Source organism: Protopterus annectens, chromosome 11.part0 (genome assembly GCF_019279795.1).
Source record: "Protopterus annectens isolate FY-2018-M chromosome 11.part0, PAN1.0, whole genome shotgun sequence".
NCBI classification, from domain to species: Eukaryota; Metazoa; Chordata; order Ceratodontiformes; family Protopteridae; genus Protopterus; species Protopterus annectens.
In genome coordinates this window covers 523,978,190-523,996,166 of record NC_056745.1, presented here as the reverse complement: position 1 = coordinate 523,996,166, position 17,977 = coordinate 523,978,190, and the positions used below count along the sequence as shown (strand labels likewise).

General features: G+C 43.4%; 1 protein-coding gene across 3 annotated transcripts in view; it reads left to right on the top strand.

The window, feature by feature from the left end:
• Positions 1 to 17,977, top strand: part of RAP1B (RAP1B, member of RAS oncogene family) — a 1,113,130-nt gene that overhangs the window by 530,142 nt on the left and 565,011 nt on the right. For all 3 annotated transcript variants that reach the window (XM_044088033.1, XM_044088031.1, XM_044088032.1), the window contains one exon: positions 3,450 to 3,506. In XM_044088033.1, coding sequence (XP_043943968.1) covers positions 3,450 to 3,506 — 57 coding nt within the window. The remainder of the gene's footprint in view (positions 1 to 3,449; positions 3,507 to 17,977) is intronic.

Sequence of the window (17,977 nt, the reverse complement as noted above, 5' to 3'; positions counted from 1 at the left end):
GCTAGGGGCATCATGGACCTCATAAATAAAGATATTTGGGACCTACAGACACTGGATCCTACCCAGTTTGGCTTTAAGGGCAGATCCTGCCCCTTAAACCTGGTCGATTTCTTTGAAAGTCACCAAGGCCATTGACTAGGGGAAGGTGGTCCACACAGCCTACCTGGACCTCGCAAAAGCCTTCAATACAATACCCCTCTCGGGCATTATGGATAAGCTCACCAGCTTAAAAATAAACCCCTATGTCACTAGATGGGTTGCAAACTGGCTCAAGGACAAAACCCACATGGTTAGAATTGCTGGAGCCATGTCAGACTCCATACCAGTTACAAGTGGTGTCCCAGAAGGCTCAGTCCTGGGACCTCTCTTATTCGGTATATATTTCTCGGAGGTACAGGCCAGCATGGAAGGACTGTGGCTGACCAAGTTCGCAGATGACTGCAAACTGGGCGCCATAATAGACACTCCAGCCGACACAAGCATTCTCCAAAAGGGCCTCATAGAAACAGACAACTGGTGCCAGAGCCATGGCCTCAAGCTAAACGCCAAAAAGTGTATAGTCAACCCCTTTGGTAAAAACAAAGTGCCCACAAATTACCACATGGGTGGTAATCCATTAAGTACAGAAGAAGTAATTAGGGACCTGGGGACCCAAGTTGATAGTCTCTCATTTGACAACCACGTGGCCAAAGTGGTTAGAAGAACATTTTATGTAACACACCTAATCATAAAGGGATTCACATCTAGATCAGGGGAGGTCATCATGCGTCTTTATTTATCCCTCATCAGGCCCATAATTCAGTACAATGCCCCTTTTGGGATGTACCTTACCAGACACCTGCAGCAATTGGAAAGACCCCAAAAGTACCTCACCAAGAGGATCAAAGGGCTCAAACAGATGCCATATGCTGCCCGGTTAAAGAAACTCCAGCTCTATTCAGTGGCATACCGCCTGCTCAGAAGCGATCTGTGCCAACCCGGAATTAATGGACATGCTGCACCTCAGAAAATCCAAATCCCATCTAGCTACGCGCTCGAGAGACTTGAACGTCAGCAGTGAAATAAATAGGACATGCTGGAGGGACAGATTTATAACCCAGAGGCTCCCTTCACTCTGGAATAAAATTCCAGTCCAGGTTAGGCAGAGTCCCCTCATTGACTCTCTTCAAGAGGAATCTTGATGAGTGGATGGGAGATCGTAGGTTTACCCCGGGTATCACTTCTGTGTCAGTGTTAGACAGAGGCACAGTATGCTAACCTCGGAAAATGGCGTAGCAAAATTAATTTAAAATGGGTGGCGAAAGCTAAACACACTCTGGCTTGGCTTATAAATGCCCTAGGCAGATAGCCTAGTATGAACCTATATATATTCCACCGATCTGGAAGAATTTTGGAGATGAAGAGATTGAAGTGGTTCTAACATGTGGGAAAATCTGTTACTGGTCTGATGAGACCAAAGTTGCACTTTCTGGCCACAGTTCCAAAAGGTATGTTTGGTGCAAATGCAGTTCGCATCATCAAAAGAACGCCATCCCCACGGTGAAGCATGGTGATGGCAGTATCATATTTTGGGGTTGCTTTTCTTCAGCTCGAACTGGGGCTTTAGTCAAGGTGGAGAGAATTATGAACAGTTCCAAATACCAGTCACTTTTTTAACCCAAAACCTTCAGGCATCTACTAGAAAGCTGAAGATTGAGGAGTTTCACCTTTCAACACGACCATAACCCCAAGCATACATCAGAATCAACAAAAGAATGGCTTCACCAGAAGTGACTTAAGGTTTTTTAATGGCCCAGCCAGAGCCCAGACCTAAATTCAATAAAAAATCTGTGGAGTGACCTGAAGAGGGCTTGTGCACAAGAGATGGCCTTGCAGTCTGACAGATTTGGAGCACTTCTGCTAGGAAGAGGGGGAAATCTTGCCAAGTCAAGATGTGCTATGCTGATAAGACTCCTACCCAAGAATACTGAATGCTGTAATTAAATCAAAAGGTGCTTCAGCAACAAAGGGTGTGAACACTTATGCAACCAGCTTACTGTATATTTTTACTTTTGATATTTTTTCCCCTAACAGATTTGTTTGTTTTTCAATTGAATTCCACAGGTTCTAGGTCATGTTAAAGATGGGAAAAGTTTTGAAATTATTTTTTGTGGTCGCATTTTTTTATATCACAAAAACTGGCATTTTAACAGGGGTGTGTACACTTTTTATATCCACTGTAGATTTCAACCCATGAGCTTCCCGATTCTTTTGACAGACGTTTAGAAATGGTAACCATTAAATTTTAACTTTAAACATCTGTATAACAAAGTACGATGATATTTCATCTACCTGCTGTGCTTTTCATTAGTTTTATTAATTTTATTGTGTGTGTGTTTGTGTGTGTGTGTGTATATATATATATATATATATATATGTATATATATATATATATATGTATATATATATATATATGTATATATATATATGTATATATATATATATATGTATATATATATATATGTATGTATATATATATATATATATATATATATGTATGTATATGTGTATATATATATATATATATATATATATATATATACCTTTTGTATATTTTTTTTGCAAATATATACAATAATTTGTTCTACTTACTGTTTTACAATATATAACATCAGTGTGTTTCAATGGATCTTTTTAAATGTGGACTTTTTTAATCATGATTTTTTTCCAAACATATGACTTTAATCATGTGATTTTGAAATGCTATATATACTCATCCATGTAATTTACCTGCCATTTGCCTGATGAAGGCCAGTGGGTGAAAGTGTTTCACACTTGCGTTTTTAGTGTTTGCATGCACTTTGCGCTTGTTTTAGCTAATTGGTGAATAACCTATTAAACATACTTTTTATTGTTCATGGTTCCAGGTGCATGTTTTTTACTAGTCTAACAGTTTAGACACCTGATTAGATATAAACTCTGTTTTTAGCCACTGGAGAAAATAATTCTAAAACTATTGTACTTTCCACAGGTTAGTAGTGGTTCCTGTGGGTCATGGCTGAAATGGGTCCTTACACTAGTTATCCTACTAATAAATGTCACAAGTTGAATATGTCAGTTTGCGTGCAGTTTATATTAGCTGTCCATTTTTTTCTGCAGGATCCCACTTGCAATGTCAGCAGTACTTTTAACAGTTATAGGTTAATCAGTGGTTGTTTTCAGGGGGCTTCTGCTCAGTAATCTGAGGGCTTCTTCTCGAACACCTCTTGGTCCTTGCTTATTTCATTTGTCTTGATTGTTCATTTGGTTTCTGTTTTCTCATGTCATTCTGTGTAGTTTTGGATATTTTAATAAAGCTTTTTTATTCACATTTCTTTGCTTTCTGACTTACCTATTTGATTTGTTTTCTATTTTTAATGCATTTACTTTATTGCACCATTTTAATTTGATCTTTTCTTTTTATTTGACAGCAAGTTGAAGTAGATGGCCAACAGTGTATGCTTGAAATACTAGATACAGCAGGAACAGTAAGTATAAAGTCAGTGTTACCCTTTCACTGTTTAAACGTTTGAATTCTGCATCATGGCAGAATTGTGTTGGTGAAAAGCCAGTAAGTCTGGCAGTGCCCCAGAAGTGAGTAACACAGGAGCAGAAAAATGATGGGTGTAATATTTGCTTTTATGGCTTTGACATCATTCATTTTCTGTAATGCCTTACCAAGTTTCCATTGCAGCGATACAGGTGTAGTGGTGGGTTGTGAAGGGAGAAAAAGTAAGAGTATAGGAAAAGAAAAGCTTGTGGCTTTATATTGATAATGCTAAGCATCGTTAACTTTGCAGTGATGTTCTTTGTCTCACATTGCTGCAGTCATAACCTGTGGGTATTCCGCTGTCCTCGGTCGACCCGAATACCAAAGAGTTAGGCTGGCGTCGGTCATGGTCGCCCGGTGCTGACGTCAGTACGTAGTAGTACTTAAGCGCATGACCGACGCCATATCCCCAATCTTTCTTGCCGCGTGGTCCGAAGCAGAAGCAGCGTTTGCAAGTGCCGTTCGGCGTTCTGAAATTTTCTATTTTCGAGTTTCAGACCGAAGACCAAGTTGGGCTAAGTATCCCGTTGGGGAATATTTTTGTCTTTTCTTGCCTCAGTTAATCCGGATGTCAGAAAAAGTTAATAATTGTATTTCTTGTGGGAAACAGATACCTCATAGGGACTATCATTCTCTCTGTATTCCTTGCTTGGGGCCTGAGCACGACGTAGTTGGGTGTCGCTTTTGCGCTAGATTTAATAAGCGCACCATTAAACGTAGATTAGACTGTGCTAGGCTTGTTTTCGGTAAGCGGTGTAACTACAACAAATATTTGTATAAGAGTCTTAGAGCTGACCCGGAAACTATTATTCAAGGGCTGAAGGGTGTCAGGGCTTCTGTGGTTAAGAATCCAGTTCATTTGGATAAAGATTCTAGAGCGTTGGATAGGTGGGGGAAAAAAGTGTACACCTCTTCTACGTTAGCTATGAGGGCCTTAAATTGCCAATTTCATATGCTGAAGTATCAGAACTTTCTGTTAGGTCAATTGAAATCTAAGGTAGATGCTTTATCTGAGGGTATAGAGTGTAAGGAATTGCAGGACTTGGTTAATGCTTCAGATCAAGTTGGTAAACATTCCTTGCAGTATGGCTTCGATGCTCTTCAGGCTTCATCCAGGGTGGCTGCTACTGGTTCCGTTATTCGTAGACATGCCTGGCTTAAGGATCAAACTTTGTCAGAGCATGTTAAAGCTCGGATTTTGGATGCTCCTCTTCAATCTGAAGTTTTTTTTGGTTCCCCTGTGGAGTCAGTTTTGAAAAAGATGGAAGATAAAGCTAAGTCTGTGCAGACTGTTAAGGATTTTTTGCAAGTGCAGCCCCCTAAGTTTAGCAGGAATTGGCCTGCAAGAGGATGGTCCTACCCTTCTTCGGATTTTCAGTCTAAGGGCAGGTCTAGACGTGGTAGGGGCAGGGCTCACGCTCAGGGTTCTTTCAGACCTAGGACTTGGAGTTCTCCTGCACAATCTTCTGGTGAGGGCAGGGGTCAGCCTTTTCGTAAACAGACCCAATGACCTGTATCTTCAGCTGCCAGATCCTTCTTTTCTGGCAGCTCCTCTAGGAGGAAAGTTGGCACTTTTCAAACAAAATTGGCATTTGGTCACCCAGGACAAATGGGTGTTGGAAATAATAAATCAAGGCTACAAGTTTTATTTTCACACTTTTCCTCCATTCAAAGGCATGCCAGATGTACCTCCTCAGCAAAGGCTGGAGGCTCAGGAACAAATTTCTTTGCTTTTACAGATGGGAGCAATCCAGGTGGTACCTCCGTCAGAAGTAGGCCTAGGGTTTTATTCCCGTCTATTCCTAGTGCCAAAGAAAGGAAACACTTGGAGGCCAATTCTGGATTTGTCCATTCTCAATACATACCTAGACATTCCAAAGTTCAAGATGTTAACATTACAGCAACTTCTGCCTATGCTAGGCAAAGATCACTGGATGGTAACTCTGGATCTCAGAGGCCTATCTTCACATTCCTATCAGGCCCAGCTGCAAGAGATTCCTGCGATTTCGGGCTGGTACTTCTCATTATCAGTTCTCTGCATTGCCCTTTGGTTTATCTACTGCACCCAGGGTGTTCACAAAGGTTCTGGCTCCTGTAATAACTTTCTTCAGACTGAGGGGAATACAAATTTATCCTTATCTGGACGATTGCCTGATTCTTGCTCAAGACAAAGACAAGTTACTTCAACATCTACAGTATGTAATGGCAGTTTTAAGGTGCCTAGGGTATTCTGTGAACGAAATAAAGTCCAGTCTAGTACCCTCTCAGGACATGTGCTTTCTGGGTGTGAGACTGAATACAGCCTCTCAGATGGCTTTTCTGACCCCGGACAAACAAAGAACTCTTCACCTATACTTCCAGCAATTATCAGTACTGTCCAGGCTGACTGCAAGGACAGTCCTTCAAGCCTTGGGGTTCATGGCATCTTGCATTCTAGTACTTCCCAATGCCAAACTGCATATGAGGAAGCTACAATGGTATCTCAAAAGTGTATGGACTCAACACTGCCATGATTTGGACACTGTCATTCAGATAATACCTTGCATCCAGAAGGAATTCTTGTGGTGGGCACAGGAATGTCACCTAAACAAGGGACTCTGTGACCCGACCAGAGGCGAGTCAGATCATAACGACGGATGCCTCAGACCTGGCTTGGGGAGCACACTTCAATGGGAAATGGATTCAAGACACGTGGCCTCCCAGACTACAGCATTTGCATATCAACATGAAGGAGATGTTAGCAGTCCAGTTTGCCCTGTTGGCTTTCAAGGGCCTTCTTCAACCAGGACAGGTGTTGATTCAAACAGACAACACTACAGTCATGTGGTACATCAACAAGCAGGGGGGAACCCATACTTACCCTCTCTGCAGACAAGCATTGATATTGTGGGAGACTGCTCTGAGTTTGCACATCACTCTTCAAGCACGGTTTCTGCCAGGAGCACAGAACTCCCTAGCAGATGTATTGAGCAGACAAATTGTGGACCCCCACGAGTGGAAATTGGATCCTCAGGTATTCCAGCAGTTGACAGTGGCTTGGGCAACTCCAGACATAGATCTGTTCGCTTCTCCTCTAAATTTCCAACTACCAAAATTTTGCACAAAGATGTTTCACCCAAAAGCTTGGAAAGTGGATGCTCTATCTTTCAGTTGGAACAACCTTCACGTCTATGCTTTTCCTCCTCTGCCTCTCCTTCCCAAGGTACTCTTGAAAGTCAGGCGGGACAAGCCTTGCATGATTCTAATAGCACCAGATTGGCCATGTCAGCACTGGTATCCTCTGCTGAGGAGTTTAATTCAGGAGCCCCCTTGGCCTTTGCCACAGCTTCCTCACTTGTTGTCCCAGTCAAGCAGTCATTTGCTCAATGTCAGGGTGCAGTCCCTGCATCTAACGGCCTGGCGTATTCTGTTTTAGAGCCTGTGGGATCTCACCTTCCTCAACAGGTTTTAGATGTCATTTTGGAAGCCAGGCGGCCCAGCACTAGAAAAGTTTATGCTGATAAATGGAGGAGACTTTGGAGCACAACAAAGGGCTTTGATGTCTCGGTGCCTAATTTGAGTTTTACACTACAGTACCTTACTGAATTACTAGACAAGGGTTTGTCTTTTTCCTCTGTGAAGGTTCATGCTGCAGCCATTTCTGCTCACTGTGATTGTGACCCTCCTTTATTTTCTCACCCTTTGTTTAAGCAATTTCTTAGAGGGGCAAAAAATATAAGACCCCCACGTAGAGCTCCTACTCCTTCCTGGGATCTCAATTTTGTGTTGGAGAAGCTTACTTTGCCTCCTTTTGAACCTGCAGCTACGTCTGAATTGAAGTTTTTGTCTTGGAAGACTGCTTTTTTGTTGGCCATTACTTCTGCTAGGAGGGTATCTGAATTGCAGGCTCTCATGGCAGTTGAACCCTTTCTGATATTCCATAAGGATAGAGTTTCTTTGTACTAACCCTACTTTTATGCCAAAAGTGATTTCTAATGTGGCCTTGAACCAGTCTATCCATTTGCCTACTTTTTATGCTGATCCCCAAAATAAGGGGGAAAAAGTCTTGCATTCTTTAGATATCCACAGGCAGTTACGTTACTATTTGAGCAGAACTAAGGAGTTCAGACAGACTCAACAGTTATTTGTTTCTTTTGCTTTGAGTTCACAAGGGAAAGCTGTTTCAAAGCAGACTATTTCAAAGTGGATTGGTCATTGTATTGCTTTTTGTTATTCTCATCATGGGAAGAATGTTCCTGCTGGGATCAGACCTCATTCCACTAGGGCTACTGCCACATCTACTGCTTTTTTGAGGGGTGTAGCTACTAAGGATATTTTGGAAGCAGCTACTTGGAGTTCAGTTCACACTTTTACTAAGCATTACCATCTCCCTCTTTATTCCAAGTCCAGGGCTGGGTTTGCCACTGCAGTCTTACAGGGCATGTTAGCAGCCCCTAATGCTTTTTAGTTTGCCAGCCTCCCTTTTCCTTTGCTTTGGGATTCTACCCACAGGTTATGACTGCAGCAATGTGAGACAAAGAACATAGTACAGTTTTGTACCTACCATAAATGTAGATGTTTGAGGATCCACATTGCTGCAGTCCTATTTTCCCTCCCTCCTTCCCCTCTTTTGTTTGGGGTTGCTGTTGTTGTTCCTTTGGGATAATTGTTATTTTCTCCCTTGTGGTTGTTGGACATTTTCTTTTTTGGCTCTGGCCTTTCCTTTTTAAGGCCTTCTGACATCTGGGGCAAGAAAGACTGAGGATATGGCGTCGGTCATGCGCTTAAGTACTACTACGTACTGACGTCAGCACCGGGCGACCATGATCGACGCCAGCCTAACTCTTTGGTATTCGGGCCGACAGAGGACAGCGGACTACCCACAGGTTATGACTGCAGCAATGTGGATCCTCGAACATCTACATTTATGGTAGGTACAAAACTGTACTTTTTCACACTACGTAGAAATAAAGGAGTTGTAGGGTAGGCAGAAGCTGATGCCGGGCTTTGATAGATGAACCAGGGGTACTGACCCAGTCGTTGGATTTGTAAGCATTTTTTTTTTTACTTGATTTTTGCAATTGATTTATTTAAAGCTGTACTTTTGATATGTAATGGAATTGACATTTCTGCCAGAGCCTCTTTTCAGTTTGAGATGTGTTGACTTAATTTTGTATTGTGGTCCTGTGTTCTTAAGATAATAGCAGAAGTAAAATTTGACTGGAGAGTAAGAGGGCTAGGCCACGACCGTAACCTTGGGTTGAAATGCAGGGCTGCAGACACTGCTGTTTCTGCAGAAGAGACATCATATATGGGAACTCTCTAAAATTATCCTACTTATGCTTCCTGTAGAGCCACATACTTCATTTTTAACAGGATTCATAATTGTAAAAGTGGTCATTTCTTGTGTGCTATTGTGCTATTTACATGAAGTAATTCACAGCAAAGCATCTTGGAACAGTAAAATGCTTCGCATAGTGTTTCTGGCAAGTCTCTGACATTGATTTTTATTTTCAGCAGTTTAATAGATGTTTATTAGATCTCTTGCAGTACCCTAAGCTGTGGGGAACATGTCCTACTGACGTGTTTGGATCCGGAGGAGTCTTGGAGCTGAAGTTTCAGTGTTGTGACTCCTGGTGATGGTTCAATTCCAAAGTTGTTGGAGCCGTCTCATCTCCTTGGTGCTTCAGTGTTTGATAGCTGAGCACCGAGATCTGCGTCAGTGTCAAGGCCCATTAGTTGCAAGCTTTCCTATCTATATGAGGACAGAAAGATGCCGACCTGAGGCCATGGTATCCTTTGCTTTTTGAAGCTTTTACACAGGTCATTTTGATGCCAAGGAAAAAGTCACTTTTATCCAGATCAGTGCCATCCGAACCCCGACTGTAATCTGCTTCTGCTTGTCTTCCTACTGTCAGACTGGGACAGTTGGTTCCACAGGTTTCCAAGGAACACTGCTGTAAGTCTGATTCTGAACCCACTGATCCTTCCACATAGACTTTTCATAGAAAACAGACATTCAACCAGAAGCTCTTAGACTCTTCTCCAATGTACAACACCGAAGGAAGGCACAGACTGAGATGAAGTTGAAGGCTCCCAAAGATCCCTCTTTGAAGACCACTTTTGGCACAGTCCTGAAATTATGAAACCAAAACAGGGATGGTCCACAGGTAGTCCTCATTCAGATGAGTCCATGTTTCTGGAAGCCTTTGGTTCTGGCTCATCTGTGTCCTGGGTGGTACCTCCTGTCAACCCAGTCATTGATTTGATGGCTCAGCAGGCATGGAAGGACCTTGATTTGGTGGAACCCATTCAAAAGAAACTTTATGGGATTCTGTCAGTTCCCACAGACAGAAAACATTGAAGCAGTGGGCCAGCAGTGGCACAATGATTGTAATGGTAACAACTAAGAAGGAATTATCTGATGAAAGTTCTTCAGTCTGTCCTAATAGGGAATCTAGGGCCGTGGATTGTTTTTGGGAAATGGATTAATATTTCAACAACCTTTGCACTCAAAGTTCTGAATGAATTACTTGGCTCATGTCATAAGGTTTCAGAGAGATTTGACCAAGGAGAATCCCAAGTGTCTCTTGGGGGTTCTGCCAGTGGACTACTAGCTTTCTACCCTCCAGTCTACCGCCTTCCCCATGTGGTTGCTTTCAAACGCAGCTGATGGCCCAACAAGATTAGCCAGCATTGGCATTGTGATTCGCCAGCATGCTAAGATGTGCTTATGCAATTTTGCAGAAAGCGTCAGGACATTTATCAATGCCCTTTTTGATGAGTCCACCCTTTTTGGGCGTAAAGTGAAATAAATGCTGACCAGGAGTTTACAGGATGATAAGACTCTCTGTGGTAGGCATCCACCTTTCCACACCCCAGAGATCCTACTCCAAGAGTCATTGGGCTGGAAAAGTGATGTGGTTTAGGAAAGTTGCAGAGCTGTTATTGGGAAACTATTGGCGATAGACCTCCTCATGGCAAGGGAGGAGGTAACAATAATGGAAATCACCCTAGAGGCAGAGGTGGACTGCATAACCAGGGTTTTCACGGGCCATTTACAGAAAAGCTCTTTTGGCACCCCTAAAGGTTTACTTGACTGTTACACTCTGGAGGCAGTTTGGGGCATTTATCTCTGCACCCAGAAGCTTGGCACAATGTAACCTCAGATTCTTGGGTGCTGAAAATTATTTGCCGAGATTATTCTATACCATTTTCCCTACCCCATCAGAAAGAGAGTTTCCATTGTTCCACCCAGTCAGTGGGAACTTGAAGCAGCTGACACTTCCATATTGCTCAAAAAAAACCGATTCATCCAACTGGTCCCTGAAGAATCCGGAGTTTACGCAAGGTTCGTTTTAGTCCCCAAGAAAACAGGGAACTGCAGACCCATTGTGGACCTGAGCCGTATGTCAAGCAGACAAAATTTCGGACAGTCACACTTCAGTCCGTTTTGCCTGTATTGTGGGAGGACGACTGGATGTGCTGCACAGATCTCAAGAACACGCACTGTCATGTGAAGATAGAGAAGTGTTTGAGGAGATTTCTCTATTTCTATCTGGGAGCAAATCATCATCCGTTCAAAGCTCTCTCATTCGGTCTCACCATTGCCCCCAGGATGTTCAGCAAGGTAGTGGCAGTGCATCTGAGCCTACTACAGATCCAGGTTTTCCTATACCTGTACGATTGGCTACTTACCACTACAACTGACTGTTTTATTGCACCATCAGGAACTTCTGACTGATGTAGGATGTAGGCATCACAGTCAGTCTGACCAAAAGCTAGCTTATGCCATTGCAACAGCTAGTTTATCAGATGTCACCTGCATTTAAGCTTACAGATTGCCAGACTTCCAATCTCCAGGATGCTTTCTGTCTGCATCACTGCAACTCAAGTTCTTCATTACTGTTGTCCACCAGCAAGGTTGGTCCTTCAACTGTTTGGCCTAATGGCCTCTGATCCTCATCGTTCCTTTGGCCAGATTTTACATGAGGGTTTTTTAGTGGACTTGAGGTACATTGGCCCCAGGGGTTTCACTCCTTCACTCGAGTATCAGGCTTACTGAAATTTGCAGGCAACACATCCAGCGGACAACGTCTTGTTCCATGGTAGATGGCTGACCATTCCTTATGGACTTCCTGTGGCACTAGTGATGGACAGTTCCCTTTTAGGGTGGGGAAGCATTTTGAAGGGGGGACATTCTAGGGCATTTGGTTACGTACAGAGTTCAACATTCACATCAGTGTTCTGGACGTGAGCAGTTGTCCCAGAATTGCAGGCCTTACAGGCGCCCTTCCCAGAGGTGTAATCTAACTGCATACTGACAATATCGTTAGTCTGGTAAGTCAGCAAATGGGCGGAACCTGCTCCTTATCTCCTGTGATGTGAAGCCATGAGCCTGTGGCAGTGGGTGATGTCTTCACGCTGCTTTCTAATAACAATACATATCCTGGGGTCATCCAGTGTTCTGGTGGACAATTTGAGCAGATATGTCTTGATGCCTTACGAGTGGTTCTTCAGTCCAGCAAGTGACAACTTTGATCTTCAGTTGCTGGGGCCAGTCCAGCAAGTGACAACTTTGATCTTCAGTTGCTGGGGCCAAACTTGCTGCAGCCTGTTCACATCTTACCTAAACAAGTGTAGCAGTTGCTTTGCATTGATCCTTCCTCAGGGACAATCACCAAGGGAAGCTCTAGTCCATTGTTGGCCTCCAGGTCTCCTATGCTTTTCCACATTACCCTTAATGAACATGTTCATACGGAAAGCAAAAATGTGCAAGGTCGTAGTGATGCTCATTGCCCCTCTCTGGCCTCATCACACAGTTTCCCTTCCTGTGGCCTCTTCTAGTACATCCTCCATGGAAACTGGGTCACTGTCCAGATCAGTTAACACAAACTGCCAGACTACCTACTCTGACCAGAAAGTCATGAAGTTAATAACTTAGTTCCTCTAATTCTAATATTAGCCAGAGATGCCAGGATCTGTTCATTGGTTTTTCAAATCCTGTCAGCATCCCAAAAATGAACCACTATGAATTTATATCACAGTAAATGGAAACTATTTTCTATTTGGGCTGCATCCAAGGACTTGGATCATTTTGAGCTCCTGTTCCTTTCTTTCTCGGATTTCTATCACCACTTTTTCACAATGGGTCCAGTTTACTCATCTGTCGAAATACAAATGACTGCCATCTCTAGCTACCATATAGGCCAGAACAACCACTCTGTAGCTTCTGAGAAATTCTAAACCTTTCTTAAAAGGAGAACACTGATCAGAGATATCCCGTACCTCCTTGGCATGTTACCATCATGAAAATTAGTAGGAATTTGGAAACCAAGAAAAGGTACAAATGGAAGTATTTATGAAAGATTAAGTTATGCCAGTACTAAAGGAAGTTGAGGCTCAGCATTTAGTAACTTAAGATAAGGAGGGTCTATATTACATTGACGAACGCTTAAATGTTCGAATCTCTAAAGGTCGACCTTTAGAGTTCGAACATTTAAGTGTTCGAAAATGTAATAAAAGAAAAAAAATGGTAAACTGAAAGGGTTTTAGCAGGGGGGCAAGCCCCCCTGCACCCCCCCCCCCACACACACACCCCTCCCACTTAAATATACCAACTCTGAGATCACACTTCAGTGCACGGCAGAGTGGAAACTGGAAATTTCCCATTCCCTACACTGTAGCCCAATCCTGGAGATGGTATATTTAAGTAGAGGGGGTGTGGGAGGTGCAGGGGTTCTTGCCTCCCCTGCTTTACACCCTTTAGTTTTTATTGTTTTAATTTTATTTTATTTTTTTTTTAATTTTTAAAGATATTCGAACACTTAACGGTTCGATCTCTAAAGGTCGACCTTTAGAGATTCAAACATTTAAGCGTTCATCTAATATAGACCCTATAGGAAGAGATGAAATAAAAATGATGTATAGTAATAACAAATTTTTTTAAGAACAGATGATTTTGCTGTTGGAGTTTTGAGTTTGGGAAGGAAGAAAGTAATAAAGGATGTCCTACTATTCTCATGTTGCAGTGTTCGTAACAGTAGTGAGTTACTGCCTGGCCTGTATACCAAAGCCTTTGTAGCAGGAGGGTACGTGTGACGTCCCCTACCAGGGCCGTAAACCGACATTAGGTGTAAAAGCGATGTCTAAATGTACCCTCATCAGAATTTTTCTGCCGCAGTGAACATCGGACTCCCATTTGCCAGTTCCACAAGCAGATTGCGTTTCTTCAGATGACTGAATACGATTTTGTTCAAGACCAGACCGATTCTTCGACCGATACAGATAAGTGCTCTGTTTTGTTTTTTTCCTTACTGTACAGTCTAGAATTGCATGTCGGCTAGAAAGGGGAAGTGTGCTTGTTTGTGGGAGACAAATTCCTCAAGGACACACACGAGAAGTGTGTATTTTGCTTAGGCAAGGCCCAAAACCATATATCCTGCCCTATTTGTAAATCATTCATCCCCAAAACACTCTGAAGCCGTTTAGCGGCACTGAAGTTGTATTTAGAGAATCAAAGGCTACGTCGCTTAGTGCTCGGTATGGGAGGAGGAGTAAGCCCATCCGACGAGCCACCGATGAAGGCCAAGAAATTCAGGCCAGAATCCCAAGCTGTGCCTCAGGCGTCCGAGCAGGTTCTAGAGGCTCTTGAAAGCCCGGAATCCATTCTGATGACTGTTACCAAAGCAGGCCCGGGAACCTTAATCAAACCTGGGATGCTGGAAACCGCGTGTACGTCTGCTGAGGCAGATGTTCTTTGTGTTTCACTGTTGCAGTCATCACATTTGGGTTATCTGCCTGAATACCAGAATCTTAGATTCCTGCGTCTGATGCTGTCTCATGACGTCAGGTCATCAGGGGTATGAAGCATGCATCCGACGACTTTATATCAGTCTTTCTTGCCACGCAGTGCCAGAAGCATTTCGCAAGTGCCGGTCGGCTGACTCCTGAAATTTTCGTTTTCGAGTTTCAGAACCAAAGTCTTCAAAAAGCTAAGTACCCCGTTGGGGATCCTTTTTCTTGCTCTTAACCGATGTCATTAAAAGTTAACAATTGTATTACCTGTGGAAAGCAAATACCTCATAAAGATTTTTATTCGTACTGCATTCCTTGCCTAGACCCAGACCACGACGTCCCTCGCTGTCGGTTTTGTGCCTTATTCAACCCCCAAACTATTTGTCGTCGGTCTATATTTGCATCAAATTATTTTGATACTCGGTTTAACTATCCAGAAATGGCTTTAGTAAGCCATCCGACTACCAGTATTCTAAAAAAAAAAACGTAAGGATAAAGACAGGGACAGACAGCATAGGTCCAAAACTGCCGACGACGCTTCCTTTAAGCTAGTCACCATTCCGCCAGTACTCGGTGAGGTGCTTTTGCAGCCCCTGATACCCACTACTTCAGATTTGCAGGCCTCTACTGATACCCATTCGGAGTCCGGTAAGCCGTGAGATGCTTCTTCGACTCTGGAACCTGTGGATGTCTCTACCTTGGATGGGTCTGGAGCCACTGTGCCGGCACCGGCTTCTGAGAGCGTATTCAGGTCTACAGACTTGCATTTTAAACCAATGCCACCTTCATCATCCAGGCCTAAAACTCAACCCACGCCTAGAAAATTGACGTCCAAACCGCATGCTCAGGCCCATTTGCCTAAAAACAAATGCTTAGAATGGCTGAAGACCTTTTTACCTTAATTAGGGAAAGCCAGCCTTCCCCCTCGAAGAGATCTAGAACTGATTTTCCTGATTCTTCTGATCAGGAATCTGATATTTCTGTTTCTTCTGGTTACCAGGATTCGCCCCTTTCTACCTATGAGGATTCTGATGCAGAGGATTCCATTCCCTCTGCTTCCCTTCCAGAAGATTTCTTTTTTGGTGAAACTTTGTACACTCTTGGGGATCATTTCCGCTGGGAAAGCCAGGATTACTCCGACTCCAAAAAGAGGCTTAGGGAATTCCTACTCCTTCCTCAACATAGGCCTTTAGCTATCCCTCCTGTTATGGACATTGTAGATGATGCTTTCTTGGAATCTAGCATTTCCCCAGACACTTTACCTCCAGCTCCCAGAAAACCTGCCTGATATTAACAGAGTACATGACTCTCACAAGTTGCTCTTCAATAATCCTACTGCAGATCCAGAGACCATTTCCCAAGGACCAAAGGGCATTAAGGCTACTGTTGCCAAAAACCCTACCCCTTCTGATACAGATTCTAGAGCCCTGGACAGATTGGGGTATGAAGGTATATACTTCTGCTACTTTGTCCATTAGGGCTTTAAGTTGCCAGTTTCATATGTTTAAAGTATCAGCAGCATATTATGGGGCTGCTTAAACAGAAAATGATGTTGATTCCTGTCTATGCTGAACACAAAGAATTACAAGATTTAATGCGTTCTACAGAACAAGTTGGTAAACCTACTTTGCAATGTCGTTTTGACTCTTTAGAAGCATCTTGCAGGGCTGCTGTCACTGAGTCTGTGCTTAGAAGGCATGCATGGCTTAAGGAACAAAACTTGCCAGATCATGTTAAAGCTAAACTACTGGATGCTCCCTTAAACCAATACTGCCTGTTTGGCAACAAAGCAGAAGTCCTCAAAAAGATGGAGGAAAAAGCTAAATCTATGCAAACTGTTAAAGATTTCCAGCAAGTACAGCCTCCAAGATGTAGTAGATATTGGCCTTCAAAGAATTGGTCCTTTCCAGCCTCTCCCAGGCCTTCTCAGTCCAAACCCAGGAACAGCAGACCACCTAGGTTACAGTCTCAGGCTGCGCACAGGCCTAAGCAAGTGGGGGGCACCCACTTCCAAATCAGGGAGTAGTAAGACCCCTCCCTACAGAAAAATGGCACAATGACTTTATCTTAACCCTTCCAATCTCTGCTCAACTACCTGCTCCCTTAGGAGGAAAGCTCACCCTGCATGTAAAAAACTGGGACCTCATTACCCAGGACAAATGGGTTTTGAATATAGTTTCCCAAGGATACAGATTCCACTTCCACACCCTACCAGCCCCAAACAGTTGGCCAGACCTATCCCCAAATCAGTGGGCAGAGGCTCAACAGCAGGTTCTCTCTCTTCTAAGTATTAGGACTATTCAACCTGTCCCAGCAGAAGAAAGGGGACAAGGTTTTTATTCGACTTTTCCTGGTACCCAGAAAGGACATCTCCTGGCGTTCTATCCTGGACCCTCTCTATTCTAAACACTTTTTTAGTAATCCCAAAATTCAAGATGCTAACACTTCAACATCTGCTTCCTATGATAGACAAAGATGCCTGGTTGGCAACCTTAGACTTAAAGGAAGCTTACCTGCACATTCCAATAAGGGAATGTTGCAGGAAATACCTATGCTTCAGGGCAGGCTCCATGCACTTTCAGTTCTCTGCACTTCCCTTTGGCTTATCTACTGCGCCCAGATTCTGATTCTGGCAGAAAGCCGGGAATTGCTGTTAAAGCATCTGGCATTTGTAAAGAAACTTCAAAACTCACTGGGGTACACCATAAACGAAAAGAAATCTCACCTAGTACCCTGCCAACAAATTGTATTCCTGGGAGCAAGCTTGAACACAACTTCCGAGATGGCTTTTCCTCACTCCAGAGAAACAAGTTTATTTAACACCCTGCTTCAAACAACTGGCCACAAAGACCCAGCTATCTGCAAGGAAAATTCTGCAAGCCCTGGGGTTCATGGCCTCTTGCATTCTACTAATTCCATATGCAAAACTGCATATGAGGAAACTGCAATGGTATCTAAAAAGCCTATAGTACCAACATTTTCAGGACCTGGAATCAATGATTCCTGTCATTTGTTGTATAAAGACAGAGTTCCTTTGGTGGGCAGAGGCTTGCTGCCACAACAAAGGGCTCCCTTTCACTCTACCCCCTGCCGCCCAAACCCTAACAGATTCATCAGACTATACATGGGGGGCTCACTTGGCAGGTCAGTGAATTCAGGGCAAATGGAACCCGAGACAGATGCACCTGCATATCACCCAAAAAGAAATGTTAGCTGTACAGAATTCCCAGACAGCCTTCAAGGACCACGTTTTTCTAGGACAATTATTGGTAAAGACAGACACCACAGATGTTCGTGTTTCACTTTTGCAGTCATTACTCTTGGGTTATCCTGCTGGCAGGCTACCCTCAGTCGGCCAGAATTCCAAAGTCTAGGTCCGGCGTCGGTTGCTGTCGCTTCTTCCCTGATGTCAGTGCGCCGGGGGTATAAAAGATGCAGCCGACGCCATTTTCTTCAGTCTTTCTTGCCGCGCGGTGCCCGAAGCAAAAGCAGTTCGCAAATGCCGTTCGGCCAACTCCTGAGATTTTCAAATACGAATTTCAGAATCGAAGTCTTCATTAAAGCTAAGTACCCTGTTGGGGAAACTTTTTTCTTGCTCCAGACCGATGTCAGAAAAAGTTAACAATTATATTT